Genomic DNA, 23,939 nt, shown 5'->3' with positions numbered 1-23,939 from the left:
GCCCCCTGAATTTTTCACTCCTTTGCTGAAAGAATTAAACCTCGCTCGTAACAAAATACTTAAAACATTTATTCAGATTCCTACTACTGCCCTGAGAAGCCTAGAGCAGCTTGAGGCACACTAGAAAAAGCAAGGCATATTCGACTACATCACAGCTGGCACACACAAATGACGAGACTTGTGATATGTGCATGCTTAAGTCATAGTTCACTGTTGCCGACAAACATGGCACAGAAAAAAATTACCAGTGTTTTCTGGACTGTCATTCCAACAATAGCAAGTCCCTGTTCTCAGTCATTCACTGCCAATTTCAAAACCTATGCCACCCGCCGTCAGGAACTTCAGCAGTTCCTTATCTAGGTGGTAAGCAGTGTTCAGTCCACTCATAGTTCGCCTTCACTGCCTCTCGCCGCCTCCCTTCTTGCGACGGCACTGTGGTGTCGCCACCTGTGTGGAGCCGGTATCAGAGTGGCCACTCGAGGCAAGGGACTTCGCAGAGGTCGAGGACGTATGTGTACATCGCGCAGCAGACGTCCCATCCAGTAGACGTCGTCACCAGTCCGAACAAAACAGCGGCCAGGAAGAGATTCATGATCCAACGCGTGGCGTTGAGCCTGGGAAAAACAAGCAACATCTTCATGGTGAGGTTATCTGCAATAAAAAAAAAAACCATACCCATTTCCTCAAATGCTGTCCTTCTTGCGGTGGAGAGCAAACAATTTCCTGTTCAACTATGGCTCAAAAACTCTTCTCTCTTTGCCGCTTTTCCCGCACGAATGACCTGTGCTTTAATTTCTATCATATTCGCAGCCCGTACAAATTTTCACAGAAACATTTGTGTCGTGAAATTTCTGGAATACAGTCAAAACTGTGGTAAAATAAATCTAGGAAACGCGTGATGAGAACGCGCATTCTTGTAAGGATACCAGGGTAGTCCAGCGAAACAACACGCGAAGCAGTTCCACAATAAAATGCCGCATCTCTGTGAATGCCAGCTTGTAGGGGACTGGGGCACACGCCAGGCAGTTGTCGGGGCTTTTAGTCCGATATCTTGGTCTTAAAAGGTAAATAAAAATTAAAGTGAGAAAACTTTTTGTTTTCTTTAGATTAAGTATTCTATAGGCTCATCCCCTTCAGTGATATAACTTTCACTTCGCACCAACTGCTTGGACTAGCAGAAGTAGCCACTGTGAACAGAATTTGGGGCCAGGAATACACTTGCACACAAAGTTAGGGCGAACTCCTGTATATAGAAAAACGAGACCGAAAGCAGTCAAACACCGGGTTTATGTGAGCCATGCTGGGTTGCCGTAGACAGGAATTCCGGCAAGCTCGGGTTCGGAGGAGCGACTCGCAAGCTGCAACCAATGAGAGCAAGCACGGGAAAGTTCCAAGGAGCGTCGCGCCAGCTGTAGGCAATGCGGGGAAGCTCGGGAAAATTCGGACGAACGTCGTTCCAGTTGTTGCCGAGTAGAGAGATGGTGTGACGATGAAGAGCAAGCAACGCAGTGTCGTGCCCGCGTAGATGCCAAAAAGAACAGGCGAAGAATGAACACATGCTTTCGCACGTCTACTCGGTTTAACTACGTTAAAACCGTACCATCTTTTTTTCAGCAGGAAAGCCGCAAGCAAGAGGGCGCTCCTAACATGCGCGGCGGCAGACTGTCTGGGCGATAATTGATCGTCCCTACGAGGAACGTGCGCCAGAGCACACGGGACCCGTGAAATGAAAACAAGGCTGTCATCCTCGCGACGGCGCGGCGCCGGTAGTGCATGCAGTGCGGAGGGAACGCGCAGAAGAACGCAGGGGCAGCAGGTGGCAACACGTGCGTCAGAGGCGCAGCTGTACTCGATATAAACAGCATGGAGACAAGCGGAGTTGGGCCTGTTCGGCTGACAGCTGTACTGTGCAGCGCACCGCCGCCGTATTGTTTTAGTCCTTGTGAGCACAAGTTCCGGAATGACCGCGTTGTGTTACTTGTTTTTCTGATCACCTGGCTTTAAGCTTGGAGCATGTTCACGTGGCAGTAACCACCAAGAGAGGAAGCCATGCATTGCTTTAGAGAGCAGAGGAATCTTGGTGCAAAATTGTGCGTTGGTAGCCACTTGCGATAGGGATCCACTGATGAAAAGGCTGGCGGGCAATAAATGGTTCACCCAGACAGCCTGGCTCCGCGGAAGTTAAGAGCGGTCCCTGGTGGCTTCTGCATTGAAAACGCCGGGTCCGACGGAAATTTATGTGCGAACAGGCCAATGCATTAAAGAGGGCGCACTACACATATCTCCACAACCGGCACGTCGAGTCATCGATGGCAAGTAGCTCTGCCACCATTCACGTGGCCCCTCAACTTTTGCTCACGCCTGTACATCGGTCCACGTGTATCGACAGGCAGTACTGAGGCACTTATTTCCCTCCATATTGGTGGAGTTTTTTTTCTTTTGCCGCATTCTAGCGACGCTTTTTTACTGTTACCGGGTGTAATTTTCACGCATCTCTCCTTCCATCTTTCTATCCTCAATTCCATTCCGCACGCTGAGTAGCACATCAGCAAATTTTTCCCTCCGGCTTTTCAATAAAGCGTTTCTCTGGCTCTCTCTCTTACCGAGGTGCGTGTGTCTGTGCGTTTCGGCTTCACATGTAAGTGGCTTGCTTTTCTGCCTGAGTTTCAATCTCCATAACTACACTGCTCACTTTCACAACACTGCTTACTTTAGTCCACTGTACTTTAGCTGGCTGTCAAAAATGGAATATATTGAATATATAACTGACGTTAAAGAATAACATCATTCAGGACTTCTTGTGGCGCTTTACAACATTCCTATTTGAATATTTAACGCGCGGGCAGAAGCTAAAGGTTGATACGTACTAAAGGTACAATTTAAAATCAAAGAATCAAAACTAATAATTTGTACATGGTTGGTTTGGTTTTGTTTATTGGGGTTTAACGTCCCAAAGCAACTCAGGCTATGAGGGACGCTGTAGTGAAGGGCAATGAAAATTTCGACCACCTGGGGTTCTTTAACGTGGCACTGACATCGCACAACATACGGGCCTCTAGAATTTCTCCTTCATCGAAATTCGGCCACCGCGGCCGGGATCGAACCCGCGTCTTTCGGGTCAGCAGCCGAGCGCCGTAACCACTGAGCCACCGCGGCGGGTCCAATTTGTATATGGGGTGGCCCCGTAATATACTGGGATCGCTTTATTCGCATAAAACGCAAAACGATTTTCTGAGGCTAATTTGAACTATGGTGAACTTCACGTCTTTACGGCAATGTTTTTTTTTCTCGCGGTTGAGTAGAGTAGTCTTCTACTGCGGGTGGTGTCCATTTTCAGGACTCCAATAGTCATAGCTGCGTCTTTTGCCTGGGAAAGTAGGTTACACTGGATCGTCGCTGTTGAATGCGGCAAATACTGCGTAAAACATGATTTGCACTGTTCTCCGAGCTGTGTTATATGTGAGGAGAATTCTACAACGCTGGGAACTAAAACTGTAACTCTGTAAGTAAAGAAAAACATGTTCCGGATTCGTGCAAGCTCTTACCGTCTCAGCTGCTTTCGTGCCTGCGGTAGCTCCGTATCATCGGCCCTGAAGAGGTGCCTACGAACACCCAACATGTACTGGTCCCAGTACAGATGCCAGTCCAACTTCCGGATGTCAAAGTTGAACAACTGCAGTACAACAAGGGCATCAGGTGTGTTTTTTCAGAGATTCAATCTAGTAGGACGCAGTGAAATTTTGCGCAGAAGAACGCGTGCATACAGGGCCAGGTAAAGTGGGTCATTATATTCTGCGATACCTAAACCGGAAGCATGACACGTCGTTCTTAACGTAACAACCAGCAGTTTATTTATTTATTTTATTTACAAGATACTGCCGGCCTCAGTTTGAGGCCTTGGGCAGGAGTGGGCATATCAATAATACGTCAAGGAAATGCACATAACAAAAAAGCATCACAAGAATCCAAGTGAGAAGGAGAGACGAAATAAAGCAGTAGTAATAGTAACGAAAAGTAAACCGGGACAAAAACAACAAGGCGCGTACAGAGCATCACGATACAACCACGCATGCTCAATCACTTTAGCAAGAAACGAAATATACGGACAATGAAAACAATCATGCATATGAAGCACTCAAGGCATTGCGTATAATGACACGATGGTAATGCTATTTTGTCTCAATACGGTTAAGCATGGCGCAGAATGACTGGACCGTCGGGAATTCCACTGTACTCGGGGTGAGTACATTCCACTCACTTACTGTCCGTGGAAAAAACAAGTTTTTAAACACGTTAGTCCTGCAAGAAAATTCTTTTAATTTTTTCGATTGATTAGATCGTTTTCGGCGCTTAGAAACTAAATTATTGTACACATCCTTATCTATTCCCAGCATATCATGATATAGTAGGTACATATATTTCAGTCTGTCCCTATACCGTCTCAATTTTAATGGCCCTAAGTTCGCGTTGTTTAGAAGAACCGTCAAAGATACTTGCCAGCTATAGCAGTTGAATACAAATCTAGCCGATTTTCTGTGAATACTTTCTAACTGTGTTATGTTTTTCCGGGCATGCGGGTAAGCCGAGAAATGGATAGACATGACATGTTAAAGCTTTATGAGATTTTGTGGATATCTTCTGGTGGTGCCATTTGATGTTTTTAGCGACCATTTCAATATTTCTTTTTCTTTCGAACAAGACTGTTTTTAGATAACCCGTTTGATTGACACCTCCTAAATTACGGGCTTGTAGTGTGGCGTTTAAATGACCCACTGCAGTGAAAGAGTGAATGGGCTCGGGAAAAAAGACTCATCGCAAAGAGAGAGAAAGAAAAACAACACCTGACATCAGGGACATGTTTGCCGGCCAGTGAGCACCGTAGGGAATGTGCGGGTACCCAAAAAATTAAACGTAGCGCCAGTCTGTCGAAAACTTGCGCTACTTCACCCGGGGTGCTAATCGGGCTCACTTTAAAAGTACAGCGCAAATCAGCTAGATATACCACGCGCATCTAATTCTACATATGCGCGTCCGCCACTGGAGCGAGCCAAAATGCGTTTTTTTTTTCTTCATTCGAAGGAAGGACGAACACAGGCGCTGACTATCAACTGAATTTTTATTTCTTAATACGGAGAATATATAGCAATCATAAGGGGGTGGAACATAGATAAAAAGGCTGCTCGGTCACCGGAAACGAGAGAAATAATTGAGGCTTGCAACATCCGTCGTGCGAAAGACCACTGTGTCAGTACACCATCCATTAGTTTATCTCAGAAAGAACTGCATTTTCTGAGAACAGCAGGACATGCGTTGTGACTCTTTGCGTTGTTTGATTTTATCCCACCCTGTTTTTGTTGTGTATTCCGGGTTTTCTGCCTTTTAATTGTGACATAGGGTTAGCTTTTATTCGTCGCAGGCCCTTACTCCTCCTTTTAATTGTTTCGTGCTTTTAGCCTCCTTTTTTGCCTCCTTAAACATTCATCTTCTGTGAGGACTTAATGTTTTTGATTGCCGGCCCTTCACACCTCGCTGCCTACCAATTATTCATGTTTTTAAAGTGTTTTTTTAATTATTCTTAACGAATTTTATGTTTTTAATGCCATCATTTCCGTTATTGATTGTCTTAGCTCTTAGCCCCTTTTGGGCAACCTCGTCTTTCTTTACCGATCGTCCGTTATCTCGCGCCATGGCCATATACACCCTCCGCTTCTCTTAATCGTCTTTCGCCGCCACCACATTTACCAATATGTTTTATCTACTCACGTGACTATCTTCTGGATTCCGGTGACCGAGCAGCCCTTTTATCTATGTTCCACCCCCTTATGACTGCTATATATTCTCGGTATTTCGAAATAAAAATTCAGTTGATAGTCAGCGCCTGTGTTCGTCCTTCCTTGTTTCTTGTGTCCCGTCCTTGCGCTGCTCCACCACGATGCTGCTTTTCTTGTTTAGGTCCTCTACCATGCTATGCGACTCGTCCTCTGAGCAACTTAGCAACGCAATGTCGTCAGCGAATCGCAGATTGCTAACGTATTCTCCATTTGCTTTTAGTAGGAATGTGAAAAACGCTTCTCCCTTTCTTTTAATTAGTTTCTCTCGGGGCAGATTATGACGATCAGACATTTTTCAACTCCAGTGTAGAAGTGTAGAAGTGTAGAATTAGTTGTGTGCAAACTGACGGTCTCCTTTCATATTAGAGCATGTAGTAAAATTTATGGTCACGTGGTCGCGACCTTAGAATGCTTGTATACATGGCGGTGCAGGGTAGGGGATAGCTATCGGTATGGCTTCTTGGTCTGTAGCAAGTTTCCGTTTCTTTTTTCACACAAACAGCATTCTCCTCTGTGCCGTTCGTTTATTTACAACTCTGAGCGCTCCCATGGTGAAGATAGGTCCACCTTCGGTGCTGTTGCGTAGGCACGTTGTAACCAATCATCTGATTGAAAGCTGCAACCGTTCTCTTGTTGCTTTTTTGTTGTTGTTCCTTTTCCTCCACAGAAATCGGATTGTACGAATTTTTAGTCCCTTTCCAGTGACAGCCCACTGCATGAGGCTAGCAGTAGGCTGAAAATAAATAAAATAACTCCTGCACGTTTTACTCTCCTGCAATCCTTAAAAAGCATGACATGAAGGAGTCTGAAGCGCACTGGACTCGATTTCGAAGCCATCTGTGAACGGTACCATTGGTCCAGACGAGCTGCGTATGCCTTCGCGACACGAAAGATCGATTTCTCTTTTTGTATGTGTTTGTTCCATGCAGTAGTCAAGACGTTCAGTTTCTAATTTTTCTGGGCGCGAACTCTTCGCGGTGGCTTTATCCTGTATTAGACAGTTTTATATGGGCATTTTTTCGGCCAGCGGAGAGGAGTGGAAGAGCGCTGACGCCACTGCGCATGCGCTCGTCGCTGGGCCGGCCAGCGTTTTTAACCTCCATGGTTTTTACGGAGCGAAGCTTACGCCCGCTGGGACGCCCTCTCCAGCGGAGCGATAGGCAGCGCGCCAGCGTGCGTAAGAGCGCGCGGGCGTGTATGGGTATTCAAGACGGCAGCCTCTTTTCTACATCTAAAACGGAACTCTTGCCAAATAATTAACTAAAAAAACAGAATCTACCTTTACTAAACAGTTTCAGCGCATCATTAGCAGGCTTAATTGACATTCTTTTCACTCTAACTCGAATTGTGACCGATAGGTGGAGCAGCAGAGCAAGCGACTCTACTCCACTCGAGAAGACAGACGATCCGCTCGGCTAAAACTTGTCGCGCGCCTCTCCGCTGGTGTATCCACTCGCCCGCTCCGCCCCCGCGGGCCGCTGGTCGTAAAAACGCTCAGCTAAAACTGTCTATTGTGTCATCGGCCGTGTTGGTTGTGATTCAGCGCTGTAAATGTCAACTTTCCGCTGCACAGGTCCAGTTGATATAAAGTTATGGTAAGCGCACCTGCTTATCTGTCGGCGAGAGGTCGTTGACCAGTCCTACAACATTTCCCGTTCGAAACACCCACGTGTTGCTCATGAAGAACCGCACTGCTTCTAAGCCTTTACGAACCTTCCGATATTGCGCCACCAGCCTGAAAAGTAGGAAGATGGCGACAATCAATTCCTCGAATGAAATACTCTTTATCTTTATTACAACGCGAAGACAATGCCTTGGCATATCACGGTGGCTCTTCCGATCACAACTTGGTTTACGCATATGATTACACCTGAGTCCTTCTAACGCATCAATCTTTCAGTGCCCCCACGCCGCGTTTATTTTGCGGGACACATAACCCGTAAGAAGAAGTCACGTTAAACACAGACGTTATCCAGCCCTTTAGATGAAGTGTAACACATGAGCTACGCGACTTAAAAAGCCCCTTTTTTACGCCACCATACTCCTCGATCGGTTCACGATAACAAAATAACGATAAAAGCTTGCAGATAGTGTCAAATACTCCCCGAATCGTGCAAGATGACGAGCAGTTTTTCTGCTTTTGTACGAATAACGCAATGATCTATGATCATAAAACCCTAGTCCTTAAAGAACAAGAAGACCAACCTGGGCTCCCGTTTAACGAATAGCAATGCCAGGTCTCCAAAGTAGGCTGGCAGGTACCTCAGGATGAAGAGGGCGGTATCATGCAGCAGCTTACTGCTGTTCACCTCAAAGCAGGGGAAGAAGATCGCGTTTGGTAGTGGGTATTGCAGAACGACCCTCTGTACTTCACTCTTCACTTCGCCCCAACTGTGTCGTTGGAAAACGGTGCCAGTACAGTTGTACACTCTTAAGTAGCTTGGCCTGCGCAGAGACGTGTTTCACACAATAAACAAGACCAGCACAGCTGGTGCTTTTTCAGCAACTTCAAAACAACTTTGTCTCCAGAGAAACTGGAGCCCCTCGATAAGATATAGGAGTTGTGCTGAGGCCGGCATACATAATATGCACCTTTGCCGTGTTGCTTAATGCGTAGAGGTTACAGCCGGCGTCTTCGCTTTCGCGGACGCCGTTGTTGCGACGCGCGTCTGTTCTTTCACTCTTTCCTGTCATATCTCTCAACTCTCCTCGATCTGCACGTGGCAGAGGTGGTGGCTCGGCTCGAGCCAGTCGGCATGCCAGTGCAATTTCCTTTTCGTCCTCCTTTCAGTCGCAACAACAGTGAAGTGTAGCAAGAACACCAATCATCAGGTTCGTGTTTATGAGTTCACAAGTTGACGCAAATTGTGAATGTTGTTACGATAGCTATGACCTTGAAAATTAACCCTAGTTCCAGCACCAGGAGATCATTCAGTAGGTGTCGGGGAGGCAGCTATGTTCTGTAACTTTTATTGGCGAAAATACTTAAGAAAGCCAAAAATACTCCCAACTTTCACCTTATTTACACCTTTCACCGTTAAACTCCCATATGACACGACTACTTTGATGCCACACACACCAAGAAACATGACTTCCTCAGGAACCTATCAGAAAAGAAAAGATACTCATATTCTATGGTTAATGAAACATGCCGTTTGACTGTCACCTGGTTGTGGCAATCTGCCAAGCAACGCATATCAGCACGTTTACTGCAACGTCCACAGGGATCAAATCAGCTACGCAGCTCTTTCTTCCCCTCAGCGATGGTAGTAGGCCCAGACCTACCTATAAAACGTGTGAAAAGGAAAAACATCATCACTCACCATACTACGGCACCGTAGTTCACTGTTATTCACAAATTTAACGATTCTGAATTGAAAAATATTGATTTCAGTAAGCAGTACTTACGGATGCTATGACACCGGTACAGCCATTAAAGTTGTCTACCCAGCCCTTAAAAAAAGATTAGCGCAAGGGATTAAGGTCAAGTTCACAAAAGTTCAGTGGATCACCTTGATTATAGCTCTAAATCATGCAACAATTTATTTAAAAACAGTCCAGAACAATCCAAGAACAACCTATCGCATATTGGTCAACCTTTGTACTGAATACGACCTTTACGTGAAAGTATGGTGAAGCCTCACCGGAAATGGCTCTTTCCATGAGGCTGTGACGATGGACGGCCGGACTATGGCCATTGGGAGCGTTCCTCGCTCATCCAAGAGCAGTGATTCAGTGACTGCCTTGGCCAGAGCGTAATTGTTCGGTTGTCCAACTGAGAACTCACGCATAGTGTCCATCGTCTTCTCATCGACGCATCTGTCGACGAAAAAGCGCAAAACTTTCCTTCTTGACATTTCGCACTTCGAGGAAGAGGTTTTTATACATTTAAGGGTAGTTCTCTGAAGGTTTTGTGCATTGGCACAATATATTTTTTCTTGGTATAGTTATTCAGGAGCATGAGCTAGCATAACGAGTCGAGAATTACGAAACACTGCTTCATGTACACTGCGAAGTAGCAGCTACTTTTTGGTGTACTTACCGAGTAGCTTCGATTAACTTCTGCGCATCTACAGGGGAAGGGTACACCATCTCGTGTACTTCCTTTTGGCTCCAGTTAGAGTAGGCTGTTGATAGATGGACGAGAGCCTGGGGAAAGTAAGTAGAGAAATTTATCGTCGCAGAACGAATATGCACAGAAAGTATGCGCTGAACCACAGTACTTCGAGCTCAACAATTATCGAAGCCTATCCCATGCGCAGCAATTCTGGACAAAAATGTTTGTGAGGGGGAAACCGTTTACGAACGTAAATTTTTTAATAGAATGTAAGATTTCACTATAGCAATCAATATACACGCAGATCACCGGATGGCAGTCATATTTGTTTTCTGTCAGCGTTTTTCTATTTATTTATTTATTTGAATTTCCTGCAGCGCCGAGACAGCATTATTGCAGGGGGGATCATACTACATACATGTCAAACAAACAACATGGGCTACCCAGTGAGAGATACATGGCAATGAAGAAGAAAATATAAAGAAAGTAGTGGCATCAAATGTGTGTATACATGTCAGGTCAACTGGGGGTACCAATGCAAAACAGAGAAAAGGCGATAAAGTATAAGTGAGCATTCACGCACGCCCCAGGCTCGACAACAATGCACGAAAAGCATTCTCAGACCGACATTCAACAGCAGCATGAGGCAGCTTATTCCATTTATTGATGGTATGCGGAAAGAAAGAGTGCTTGAAAGCATCAGTACGACATTGCGTCTCGCGTAATTTTCATTCATGATCGCAACGTTTCGATGTAAAATAGGGTGGAAGCAAATATGTTTTTGGGTTTATGGCAATGTTTTATCGTCAAAAGCATTCAGGGAGGAAATTCCTTGTAGAAAAGCGCAGAACAATCAAGGACGGCTCCCTCTCAAACACGTTGACCTCCTGAATGTCGTAGTTTCCTGGACGCGTGGAGCGTCATTTGTGTTGACCCAGTAGTCGTGTGGCAGCGTTCTCGCTGTTTGCGCACGATAACAAAAAATTGATCGCGCAAATATTCTCTATGCACAAATATCGCGCAGATATTTTCTATGAACTGGCACCGCCGCTACCGAACAATGTGAAAGCAAATCGCAGCTGGCCACCTGGATATACGAAGGATTCAAAAGAAAATGCCAACAATCCGGGACCAACTTGGTCGCTTCTTCAGGATTGCCCTGACGAAAAGATTGAGTTTCTCCTATAAAGTTTACGGTTCCTTTCCAATCGAATATTTATTTATTTTTGTTCATTTTTCTCTTTTTTCCTGTTATTATTGACACGCATTTGCACTGTTTTAATTTCTTGCCTATTACTGTGCTGGCAAGTATACGTGACTATGGGCCAAAACTATCTTTGGCTATGGGACCACCAAATTTTGATGTATGATTTGTGTATTGAATATAGTAAAATATCCCCTCTCAAAAAAAAAAAAAAAAAACCCTTGACTGACACCAGTTAGCTTCTTTTTCCAAGCCCAACAAGATTAGACTAAGATCTGTGAAGGATATTCGTATATAGATAAAAAGTTCTTGCGCGCGAGATTTCGTGGCAGTTTCGGTTCCTGGCTTGCTAGACGTATAGGGTGGAATACACTTAGCATGAGCCCTTGAGTGCGTGTGTTGGCAGGTCGCGCAACTGGCATACTGTCGCATTTCCTGGACTTTGTCACACTCTATGGTCAGGCTGCCAACCCAAAGCACCTCCAAGGGGTGATGCGAGAAGTACCAAAGCATGCGCTCAAATGTTCTCGTTAAAAGCGGTCCATCTTGTAGCTTCCATTTCAGTGCCAAGCAATAACCAGACGGAGTAGAGATACCCATTGCAGAGGGTACATTAAGGAAAAGACTTTTCAAGCACGCAATTACTTACGCAAAGCTTTGACATCTTCCTACATAGGTCTAGGACAGCCTGTGTACCCAAAACATTGATCTCAACCACCCGCCTGAAAAAGAAGGAAAGGAGGACAACTCGTAGTCTAATTAAGGACGCTATGGTAAGAATGGTAAGAAAGTTCTAGAAATATATACTCTGTAACAAAACATCAGAGAAAGAAGTTGGATTTCTCGTTTGCCACAAAGTTGCTCTAACACTAAATTTTTGGTGACCAGCCTGCAGAGACATCTGATGTGTACAGTGACACAGGTGTCTACTTGACTGCGAATTCCGCAAAAAATAAGTTGGGGAACCGTATCTCGCATGTGCGTCTAGATACTTTAACACCAGAGGTTGTTTTTCATGCTATGACGGGCTGAAGAAAATCACAACATAGATGAGGTTGCCTTCATAATTGAGTTTAGTACCATGAGGCAGTACAATTTTTTTTTGTTTAAGGACTTGCCATAAGACAGGCTTCAGGACTACCTGAAGAAATGAACGGCGGCGCAACAAGAAGAACACAACAAGAGAGGGGATACCACATGCGCATGTGGTGTCCCCTCTCTTGTTGTGTTCTTCTTGTTGCGCCGCCGTTCATTTCATCATGCACCAACTCGCCCCTCAGGCCATTCTTCTGAAGGACTACCTATACGCTAAAAGCTAATCGTGAATGCTATACTCGTCCTTAAAACTGAGCAGGCGAATGCTTTTGTTGTTGTTTTTTATCCCCATCAAGAAGTCTTCCTCCTTTTTGGCCGTAAGTCCAACTCCTTGTTATCTTCACTCCTCAGGCCTTTGATACATAAATGTTTGCAACAAGTGAAACGAGGTTCGAGTCTGCCCAACTTACTTTAGAGGTTCGTCAAACCTTACTGTAGCGCCCATGTGGAAGACGACAGATACTTCATCGACTAAGGTGGCCTGGTCAGTATCGCTGAGTCCCAGGTTCGGAAGAATCAGGTCTCCTTCCATCACCCTGACCTTGTCGAGGGCCCCCGGCTGCTCTTGCTTAAGGCGATCAAATACCTGGGCAAAAAAACCGCAAGGTAAGCAAAGGATGATAGTCATATTAAAGCACATTTCTCTTTGTTTAAGTTGTTGTGTTGCTCAATTTGCTGCATGTTTGTTTACCAAGCATTCCGTGAGTCTTCTACCAAACTCTGCTGCTAAAGCTTAAGAAAATCTGTAGCGAAGGTTTGACACTGTTTTCTGCTCGCCACACGTTTGATTGCAATAAGTGCGCTTCCAAAGAAGTATGCTTTTGTTTGCTTTATACTGCAGTTCGTCTGAAGCATTTAAGGCTAGTTATATGCACAGAGAGAAGGGCAATATTTTGGTAGTTTAACTTTATTTCGAACAACCAAAGCGTTTTGTGGGCTCCCAACAGAAAGTTAATTGCATGTATTTCGGTAGAAGTCAAAGCGAAGATCGGCTTCTTTTGTTATCTACCGTGGACCCGTCTTTACGATCACCATATTTTCAATGCGAAAGCATTACTAGTCCCATTAGTAGAAAAGCCGGCGTCATGTGTTACTCTGTGTACTCGCAAATCGCACCGAAAATCTGAGCGTTGGCAAGAAAACTACGGTGACGTGTTCTAACGGCGGTATGATGTACACAGCAAGCCGAGCAGCGCTATTTCGAACAATCATGTACATGACGTTTTTCTATATAGAGTCCCACTGGCCGATCTCAATGCGGCGCCAGTTTTCTCGACAACATTCTTACTAAAATTGTAACACAACCGTTTGTCGTGCAGCGTAACGGATGGTGTCACACGATTTATCGTTGCATATCGCTAACTGCTCACATGTGTTAGTGAAGTGGAGGCTATCTTGCAGCAGGCATTCGAACCGACGACATGTGGACCTTCAGTTGTATGCCTTCCCAGACTGTTACCCCTTCCCTTAAGGCGCGGTTGAGGTGTCCACTGAATGCGCCATTTCCTTTACTCAAAAACTAGCTTTCTTATCAAAATTGGGATGCAACCATTCGTTGTACAGCGCTTCGGGTGATGTCATCCGCGTGCGTGTGTGTGTGTGTGTGGGTGGGAGGGTGTCAGTGCACGCAGGGACGTAACGCTGTCATAAGTGTCTCTGTCGAATTTTCTGGACGTCATATATGCTGTAGAACACAAACAAAAAGACAATGGGTGAGGTGCGTAGACTGCGGTAAGGATCATAGTAAAATCGTCTGCAACCGCTACTTTCGTTTCGAGCTGTCTCTTCCAGCTCCATCGCAGTTGCAATGTTGATATCGCTTATTCTACTAATTTATTTGTGCTGTAACATCGCTGATTGTACAGCATCATCGCAACGCCAACGAGACGTCGACTGTACTCTGCGTCGTGGCATGTTTTCACACGAAATGCAACCAAAATATAATTAAATGAGACCAGTCTGTCTATTAGTATGCCGCGCCAGTGCTGAGACGTGTCATGCACGTAGTGGCATGTATAGGCCGTTTGCTGCCACACCGGCAGCCTTTGCCCGTTGTAAGGAAAATGCATCTATCGTCTACTCAGATCTACAGGCACTTCGCAGTGCGGCAAAAGTGAATATATAACAACTGATGCGTTAAACTGGTTCCAACGCTCGTGAAACCACCTGCAGGGCATATATACACAAGAGATAGCCTGTGTCGACCGGGCATATTAACCATGACAGCATACGCTTACCTTCCGGCAGTGTTACTTTCTGCGCTCGCATGATACACATACGCAGCACGAGCTGATTTTGCGATCATACAGTACAATGAACGAAGCTGCAGCAAAAATAAATTAGCGGATAAATTATGCCGGCGTGAACGGTGTCTGCAAAGAAGCAGGGAAGCAGTGTCAGAAAATTGGAATCGGAAATAGCTAGCAGACGATTTTCCCATTAGACTAGGGGTTCACGTCGGAAACGCACTTTTTATATTAGTGGCTTGGTAGAAACTGCGCCCCTGTACATGGAAAGGGTGGGCGGCTCACCTCACACCTGTTTGTGGTTGAATTCATTAAACAAAAACAAACGATACACAAAAAAGAATATGTAGAAAAGTAATATCAGTTTAGCGCAACGTTTTCAGCACATTTCCGTAGACATTTCAATGAAGACACATAAATACAGAGACGCGCACGTATATGCTACAAAGATATCTTAAGAAACATATGTAGAAAAGTAATATCAGTTTAGCGCAACGTTTTCAGCACATTTCCGTAGACATTTCAATGAAGACACATAAATACAGAGACGCGCACGTATATGCTACAAAGAAATCTTAAGAAACATAATTTTTTAGAGCGCAGCTCTTTGGCGTCCGTTCCTGGGTTTCGCGTCGGCGTCGGCGTCGTAACCAGCTCCGCCCCCAATGTCTCGCTTTTTAATTGGTCGAAATGCTCGTGACGTCACAGTGCGCGAATTCCAAATGGGGCCAATTGTACTTTGGCTAGTAACCATGCAACCAATCAAAGGGATCGTATAGTGATGCTGCAGCTAAGTTGGACTGAGTTTAGTTAATTGCTTAATTAATCAATTAGCCTAATTAATATACAGGAGAATGAAGAGGTCAGAAGAAAAGAAAAGAAAGACGCGCGCCGCAGCGACAACAGCGTCCGCGGAAGGAGACGCTGCTGAAAAAAACAGATAAGTACGAAGCCGCGTTCCCTCCACCACCACGCACTTCCCCACTCAGTAAGACGTTGCTCGTTTCATATACGTTGTGTCGAACATCCTAGACAGTTCCAACAATTCACAGGTTAATGACAGAACACGATGGATAGAAATACAATAATATAAATATGAAATAGCCTAATTAACCTTTCTAGTTAGACCGCATAAATCAATAAAACCGAGAACGAAACTGGTCGAGTTGGGGAATCGAACCAGGGTCTCCGGAGTGCGATACGAGCACGCTAGCCACTCCGTAATGCCAGCTGAATGGTTTGGAATGAACAAAGGCGCGTCTAGCTAATACGGCGTCTTCGTTCACTCCCATCTTCCCCCTTTCCCTTACGGCGAGGTGCAGGTGTCCACCCAGATATGCGAGAGAACATTTCCTTTCCTCAAAAAATAAATTTACCGTCCAGCAAGGCGTACAGCCGAATTGGCGATGGCGTTCTGTGGACTCCCTGGCAGCGTTGCAAGACGCTGTCGCGTTCCACTCTTACAGGCGAAGCTTAACATGTTAACCACACATCAGTAACACACGCAGACAGCCAATGGACGCGTCATTCGCTGGCAGCAATTGATTCATCATTCACAACCACATTCTTAACGTACGCTCCCTTGCCGCACATGCCAAGGACGTACACCACGATCACATTCTGCGCCATTCCTCTGTACTTTGCTTTGCTGAAACCTGGATGGATCCCGAAGAGCCTCTCGAAATCATAGATTTCCTATACTGCTGTGGTGCTCGCAGAGATCACAACAGAGCGGCGGGAGTCGCTATCTACTTGCGCACAGGTCTCTCTGCAATACCAGTCGAAATGTTTGGCACGTCACATGAAGTTGGCGAACTGTGCGCCGCAAAGTTGCCCAACGGCTTGCTGGTAGTAGCTGCCTACTTCGCCCCTACCGCACTCACGAAAGACGTCGTGCACTTCCTGCAACTCGCATTAACCGTCCATCGATCCACACCGATGTTAGTAGTGGGGGACTTTAATGTTGACATAAAGACAAACAGCAATTTCCTAACACTTATGCGGGAGAACATCCCGTTCCTCTCGCTCGTAACGCGTCCCACGGCTGTGACAACCTCGCGAGGCACTTGTATAGATCTCGTCTTTGAGAATCAAGCATTGGTGTACCAATTCGAACATATATCACTCTATTTCTCCGACCACAAAGCTTCCTTCATGACTGTCAAGAACTGTTAGTGCAGTCTTTGTTAAAGGAATACGTGTGAAAAATAAAAAAAAAAATCCGTGATAGCGCATACATGTGTTGCTCGATTCCTTTGCCTCAATCTATCGAAAAGGTGAAACAGCTTATTTGCTGCGCTCAAATTTCGCATTAGGAAGTAACGTAATCGTCGGTAATTTTTTTTTACTTGACTGCAGCGTTGCGCTTAAAATTAGTCCCCGTGAGCATAGTCACTTCACACGCTATTCGTTTTCTGTCTCAATGAAAAAAAAACAGAATTCCAAGATACTGCAGTATGCAACTCCATCAAGGCCATTATATACGTATTAGCAGGCAGACATCACCCGAGAGGGTCTCAACGCTTGATGTTTTGGTCTAGGTCCATCGATCGGCGTTGAAACTCCGTGTGGTTCAACTGAAAGGTAACACTCTCGATTATAAAACAAAACACTTCAAAGAGGACGGCAACTTGGGACGTACATCAATGTTTGCCTCTTTTCCAGCTTAATCCTGCAGAATCGTTTCCATGTCATTCTTAACTTTTTGCACGAAAATATTTTTCATTGGCATAGAATGTTGTACTGTGATTGTTGCAACACAGTAACCGTGCGGAGTGTCTGTTCGTGTTCCTTTTTGTCCCAGGGCTCGAAGCGAGTAGCTACTCGCGGAGCATCAGTTGCATCCGATGACCTTAGCGGGGCGCTGCCGAAAGAGTACGTCGTCTAACGGGGTGCAACGCGGTGCCCCATCGCGTGATTGGCGGTAATGGGATGCCGCCGTCGCCTCTTCCGTTGAACGTTCTCGACTCACGCGATCAGCCTGCGCAGTCATCACTGTTTTCCACTCAGCGCAGTGACTGTGGGCTAGGTAAAGACCGCACCCTCTCTTTCCTTGAACCTCCCTTGAACAACCGGAACACGGACGCTTCCCCTGCCTCGGAGTGGCATAGTCGGCGCCGCATTGTCGCATCTTTCATGACTCTTCCTATTTATAAAAGGTGCTGAATCGAATTCCTCGAATAGTCAAAAGGTCTCAGAACTTAAGGGGGACACAAGCAAAAAAAAAAAAAGGCCGACTATAGAAGCGTTTCCGCAATTTTTGGGAAACTTTCTACGTCCAGTTATGTTACTTTATAAACACTCGCCGTTAAATTTTACAACTTTTTCTTTCTTTCGGGTAAAATGTATGCATTTCCAAAAAGTGTAATAAGAGTACAAAGTTGGGAAAGCTCTATCATGTGTTCTACATGGTATTAGAAATGCACGTATCATGGCGTGGTGCCGTCAGGTTTTCGCTTTCCCGCTTTTCCTGCCAAGCGTCCATCACGCATTGCTTGTTCAGAACCTTTCGCGGTGAAAAGAATGCGCAGTGGGGGCTTCGGATAAATTTAGACCACCTCGGGTTTTCCAACGAGTGCTGACATCGTGCAGAGCCAGTCGCGATTTACCGGCATGTTGAGCACTGCTTCCATCCTGGCCTGAGGTTCCTCTCCGCGCTTGCATCGTACCAGGACGTAGACTCGCTTCAGTCCAGGACACGATCGCAGCAATTTCTCCAGCAGTACCTGGAACGTGTACAAGTTTAGTGAGACTATGCACAATGTAAATAAATCGCCAAGTTAGTCAGTCAGTCACAAAACTTTATTCTCGGTACTGGGAGTGATGGGTTCTCTCGACCCCACCAGATGGCCCTCAGTCGGTGCTGAAGGCGACCTCTTGGGCTCGTGCTGTGACGCGGACTAGTACTTCCAGATCAAAGCTAGCCAGCAGGGTCTCCCTCTTTTGCGAGCCTACGAGCTTCTGGAATTTTTCGGGCAGTGGATCTGTGGGGTAGTGTCGAAAGAGATGTGTTTCATCGTGACTGTCTGGCCGTATTTTGAGCTGAGTTGAATTCGTCGGGGCTGATGTGGTGCATTTTGACCGGGTTTCGGAGAGTATAGTGTTTTAGCAGAGGAAAAACAGAATGTATTACATAGGTTTGTTATTCCAACAGGCCGCTGTTACTGACGAAATAAACACGGGTTGAAACATACCGCCTCTTTGTGAACCCTTTCCTGAAAATATCTCTCTGTGCGAAGCAATGTTGCACCGACAAACGCACTAGTTTTTCCACTACTACACAACTAATTGATACCGCACATAACCTAACAAGAACTCTCGACAGTGGCGGTCAGGTTGATATAATTTTTATGGATTTCTCCAAGGCGTTTGATAGGGTTCCTCACTCTAAATTAATAACTAAAATGAAAGAAATAGGTATCCCTTCCCATATCATCGCTTGGGTTAGGTAATATTTACAAAATAGAAAACAATATGTGGAAATTGATGGCAACTGTTCCTGCTTCCTAGATGTTCATTCAGGTGTTCTTCAGGGCTCCATCTTGGGGCCTGTTTTATTTAATATTTATATTAACGACCTGTTAGGCGTTCTGGAACTAAGCACGTCGGCCAGGTTATTCGCCGACGACTGCATAATTTTCAAAAGCATTAATTCTGTATCCGATCAACTTGTCCTAAATTCGAACTTGCAACTTCTAGCAGACTGGTGTCACAAGTGGGACATGACAATTAATTATGACAAAACCGTTTATTTATGTGCTACGAATAAGATCAACAAAATGAAATTTACGTATGCCATTGGAGACAACAGAATTAGTCAAGTGGAAGAATATAGATACCTGGGCGTGACTTTAACATCTGATCTTAAATGGTCATCCCATATCTCCAACATCTGCTCCACTGCAAGAAAAAAGCTAGGCTTTTTAAAATATAAATTAGGCAATTCTTCAAGCATACTTAGACTTCAAGCGTACAAATCAATTGTTAGACCTTCTCTTGAATACGCCAGCATAGTATGGGACCCACACACCACAGCCAACATATAAAAGTTAGAGAACATCCAGAGATTAGCAGTAAGGTACATATATAACCGGTATAAGCGAAGGGACTCTCCATTCATCATGTTACATCAGGCAGCCCTTGAGCCATTAGCTGGAAGAAGAAAGGCTGCCCGGCTGCGTTTTTTTTTCACTCTTTGTATCTTCAGAAGCTAGGCATTCAGCCACAGGACTACTTCGAAAGGGACACAACCAGACCTTCGAGACATAAACATAGACATAGCATCAGACTAATATTTGCTCGCACGAATCTCTACAAATATTCATTTTTCCCCAAAACAATTATTCCTCATTATTCACCTCGCCTCATTATTCACCTCTCCTGCCTTGAACCATTTGAGAGCCTACATATCTGAGTGTATGGTTGGAAATGATTATTTATTAGCAGTGCATAGTGTGCTTCGTTGTCTGTGTACTTGTGTTTGGGGCATGTACTTTCGCATAGTGTATTTGCTTTGTAACCTTGTTTATTTTTGTTATTATATTTTCTTGTCATGATTTATAACTTCATCATTGTTGCTTATCCTAAGGCATAATATTTACTAACAAATGTATGCACCCTCTCCTGCTTGGACCGATTCGGTCTGCAGTATTCTGTAGATAAATAAATAAATAAATAAATAGTGTTCGAACACCCACGTGTTGACCAGAAAATGCAAAATCATGCAGTTTAAGACTTCATACGCAATGCTTCAGCCGCGAGAGATTCCGTATTTCGTGTACCGAATACGGCGCTTCGTAGTGCAGTCTTCACGTCTATTCTGTGTCGGGCTAGACGGACTCTCATTTTGGGGCCATTGATTGCATCCCGAAAAGCGAATTGCTCTGCCGGCTCCGAGGCTTGTGTAAGGTTCCTTTAAGACCGCCTGTTGGCTTTCACGCTTGGTAGGTTGCGCATCTTCACAGATGCCTTCTTGCAGGCGACTACACTATTACATATATTAATTTGAAAAGCGAGTAAATCCGAACCATTTTTTTTCGGCAATTTCTCCTGGCACTTCAGAGGTATTCCAACCGAGTGTTGTAAGGAGTGAAGGAGTGAGGTTACCCGATGCGGCCATTTTCACGTTCTTGTGTGCGTTCGGTACAACGACAATAAAACATAACTTGTCGACGCCCTTCATGAACTCGTATTCGACGATGGGGATAAGGATTTTAGTGACATGAGATATTGGAGCCTCATTCCACCTACGAAATTTTCCAACTTAAATGATACCTACCACTGTTGTAACTATTCTGGCAATGGCATTTATTTTCAACTGACAAGAATAAAGTCACCATTTTTTTTAAATTGTCTAATGAGAGCTTCTTTCTGAAGCTTTCTTCTGCTTTTTCATGGACCACCATGCAAGCGACTTGCCCTTATAATGCCATTTGCTGAAATTCCCACCTGTAAAATTCCGTTCCATCATAGAAAAAGTCACCGAAGAGACAACTCCATTGGCGATCTACACGAATAATGCATCAAAGCTGAAATAATTCACGTTTGTTTTGTAAAACACATGATGTTTATAACCTACAGTTAATAAAGGCATTTAGTACAGTAATTGCTCTCATAAACAGCGGATCGGGAAAAGGAAATGAGAGTCAGAGATTTTGTGCACTAAGGCCCGAAGTCCATGTCTGTGGACGCAAAAGTTTGAAAGCCGACGGCAGCACTTTCTTTTGGTCTATGACAGCGAACGTTGCAAGGTCATCTGCATATAAGCTTATCTAAAGATTTTGCATGATAAAATCTCATCATGAAGAGCAAGTTGGAAAAAGAGCCTACGAAAAAAGAAGTTACTTTTTTCTGCCAATAATTTTGCAGGCACATATATTTACTTTCTTTTTTTCACATTCATTTCGTAGTATCTGCGCGATATGGGACCAAAGACCTTACAGGGAGAGTCCACATGTTTAATGCACGCAATTCAAAGGCGGAAGTGCACCTTCTAAACGAGATTATAATTAGGTTTAGCTGCCGTCCGCATGTGCGGACACCGTGCCTGAAGTGGTTCAGACCACTAAATAAAGCTGTGCAAACTGTATGTCGGTGCCAACATATCAGCCATCTGTTTTTCAAGACTACCTACAACTTCTGATCTGCCGCTCTGGTTCTGAAACAAATATCGAAAAAAGTTAGCTAATACGCCTCTACTACTCAGTTAAATTTAGGAGAAAAAAAAACACATTGCAGACTGTGCCCCGCGACTCTCCACAGCTCTCAGTTAGTTTCAATGGGCTGAGACTCCGTCTTATTTAAAAGCTTGGTTGCTTTATCTGGCCTACCTGATATACTGCATCCATGCAAACCGCTGAAACGTATCGAAGGCTCTTAACACTTAATGAATTTGCCACAGTGTATGAGCGATAAATATTTCAAGCTTTCAGGCGCCAAAGATATGCTGACCTTCCCTATAAAGCCGGTTGCTCCTGTGATGAATACAACTCGGTCCTCGTAGAACGGAACAACATGAGAGTCACCGTGTTCAGCAGCCACTTTTGACAGCAGGCTTTGCTGCGGGTGATGTTCCTTCGTTACCATGGCGGCCTCTTCTCAACCAACTGCAGAAACAGAGAATAAACTGCAGTTAGCATAAATGTACTATCATACACATTATAAAAAAGCCACCGAAACCTCACTCGGTGGTTCAGTGACTCTAAGGATGTGCTACGTAGCACTAGATCGCAGTTTCGATTTCCGGCCGCGGCTTCCACCTTTCAGTAGAGGCGAAATGCACCAACGCTCGGTTCTATAAGATAAATTATTTGTCACATTAAACGGCTTCATGAGGTCGAAGTTAATCCGGAGCCGTCGACTGCAGCTCCACTCATCGCCTTTAGAGATGCTTTGTAGCTTAAAAGGAAAGTCCAATGTTCAATAAAACCACCTCTATGTATTCTTATTTAAACTTGCAAAATTTGCGTGCGTGCGTGCGTGTGTGTGTGTGTGTGTGTGTGTGTGTGTGTGTGTGTGTGTGTGTGTGTGTGTGTGTGTGTGTGTGTGTGTGTGTGTGTGTGCGCGTGTGTGTGTGTGTGTGTGTGTGTGTGCGTGTGTGTGCGTGCGCGTGCGTGCGTGCGTGCGTGCGTGCGCAGGACGTCCACCAGTGGAATCTCCTGAAGCGAACGAAAAATCATTTAAAGGCACACTGGCGAAGTTATCAACGATCAAAAAGTGCCTCCCGAGAGCAGCTGAGGTATTTCGAACCTCTCTATTATTACTAGCCTGTCGGAAAATGTACCCCTGCACTGGCATCGCAGTACGCCCGCGATGGTCCTGCACCCACTGACTGCGCTATTTGCAAACCAGATGATGTCACGCTGTTGTGAAGCCCCGAATGCCAAAACCCATTTTGGTCTATTCACGCGCGTCGTGCCTGTCTCCAGGTGTTTCTCCGTCGCCCTTCCACTATCGATCACAGTTGTCGAAGCACATGGCACACATGCAGTACCACGCTCGCCATGCTAGCCTACAAGACCGGCCACAGCTGCGCTGGCGACCTACCCCTGGGAATGTCAGTTTTCTATGTTTGGTCGAGTGGGCAAACCGTTTAGCCTGAAGTGTAATCATGCCCATATCGGTTAAATGTTGAAATTCGCTAGAAGCATAAAGAATTATGAACGTGATGTGAAAAATGACGAGCGTGCCATGAAAAAATTCGCGAGCTACACCCATGACACTGGCCAGCAGATTCACTGGAGCAACGACTCTCTCATATCCAAAGAAAGGAACCTGACAACGCTGCTGAGATCGCTAATCAACCAGACCACGCAAGAAAGTTTAAACAAGAACGAAAACCCTATACCAAGAATCTACACCCGATCATTACATCATATTGGAATATAAGTTCGCCACCGCTCCGTTTCTGCTCACAGTGAACAAGAAACCCGTAAGGGCTTTGAATTTTTTTTTATATAGTGCGACAACACTACTGCACTGGGTCAAACCGCCTCACCAGTTTGTGTGCTGCTTGACCTTGAGAATAACATTGGATAAATCAGAAAAAAATATCCCCGCTAACAGGATTCGAACCCTCGGCGGCGCAAACACATCAGCTTTGCTGGCCACTGCACGAGAGCATTAGGCTGTTTTTTTTTCTTTCATGGTATTTATTTACATGGTTTTGTATACAAAGCATGTATATACATATGTGTGCGTGTATACACACACACAAAAACAACTATTTACAGAGCACCTAGGTAGGCGCTACGTGGCAGAAACATAATAGTAACATATTATAACTAAAAGGCCGGTAAGGATATACAGCGCATCAGGAGAGGAAACCAATCCGCTACAAAGTCCAATTTTTTGTAAATATCCGTTACCTGCAGCAACATTCGGCTAAAGTGAATTCTGGGCGAAACAACAGGTTCAACGTTGGCTATCGATGCAGCCCATCACGCCTTGTGTTAAACTGCAACACACTCTCCCACTGTGCATTGCACATAATCATTTTCATCAACTAA

The 23,939-nt window shown here is 45.0% G+C and overlaps 1 protein-coding gene across 1 annotated transcript; it reads right to left on the bottom strand.

Moving 5' to 3' along the window:
• Positions 1-22,017, bottom strand: LOC149371636 (fatty acyl-CoA reductase 1-like). The gene is made up of 12 exons (XM_089585214.1): positions 21,883-22,017; positions 18,042-18,158; positions 12,598-12,773; positions 11,742-11,814; positions 9,874-9,980; positions 9,476-9,650; positions 9,240-9,284; positions 8,998-9,116; positions 8,037-8,276; positions 7,437-7,566; positions 3,546-3,673; positions 1-614 (listed from the first exon to the last, which is right to left on the bottom strand). The coding sequence occupies exons 1-12, from the start codon at positions 22,015-22,017 to the stop codon at positions 464-466; spliced, it is 1,596 nt and encodes a 531-aa protein (XP_089441340.1). The 3' UTR covers positions 1-463.
• Positions 22,018-23,939: the final 1,922 nt, after the last annotated feature.

The sequence above is a fragment of the Amblyomma mixtum genome, chromosome 1 (genome assembly GCF_055824585.1).
Source record: "Amblyomma mixtum isolate Tamu chromosome 1, ASM5582458v1, whole genome shotgun sequence".
Classification (NCBI taxonomy): domain Eukaryota; kingdom Metazoa; phylum Arthropoda; class Arachnida; order Ixodida; family Ixodidae; genus Amblyomma; species Amblyomma mixtum.
Note: the sequence above shows the minus strand (reverse complement) of the source record. Positions and strands in the feature narration are given on the sequence as shown.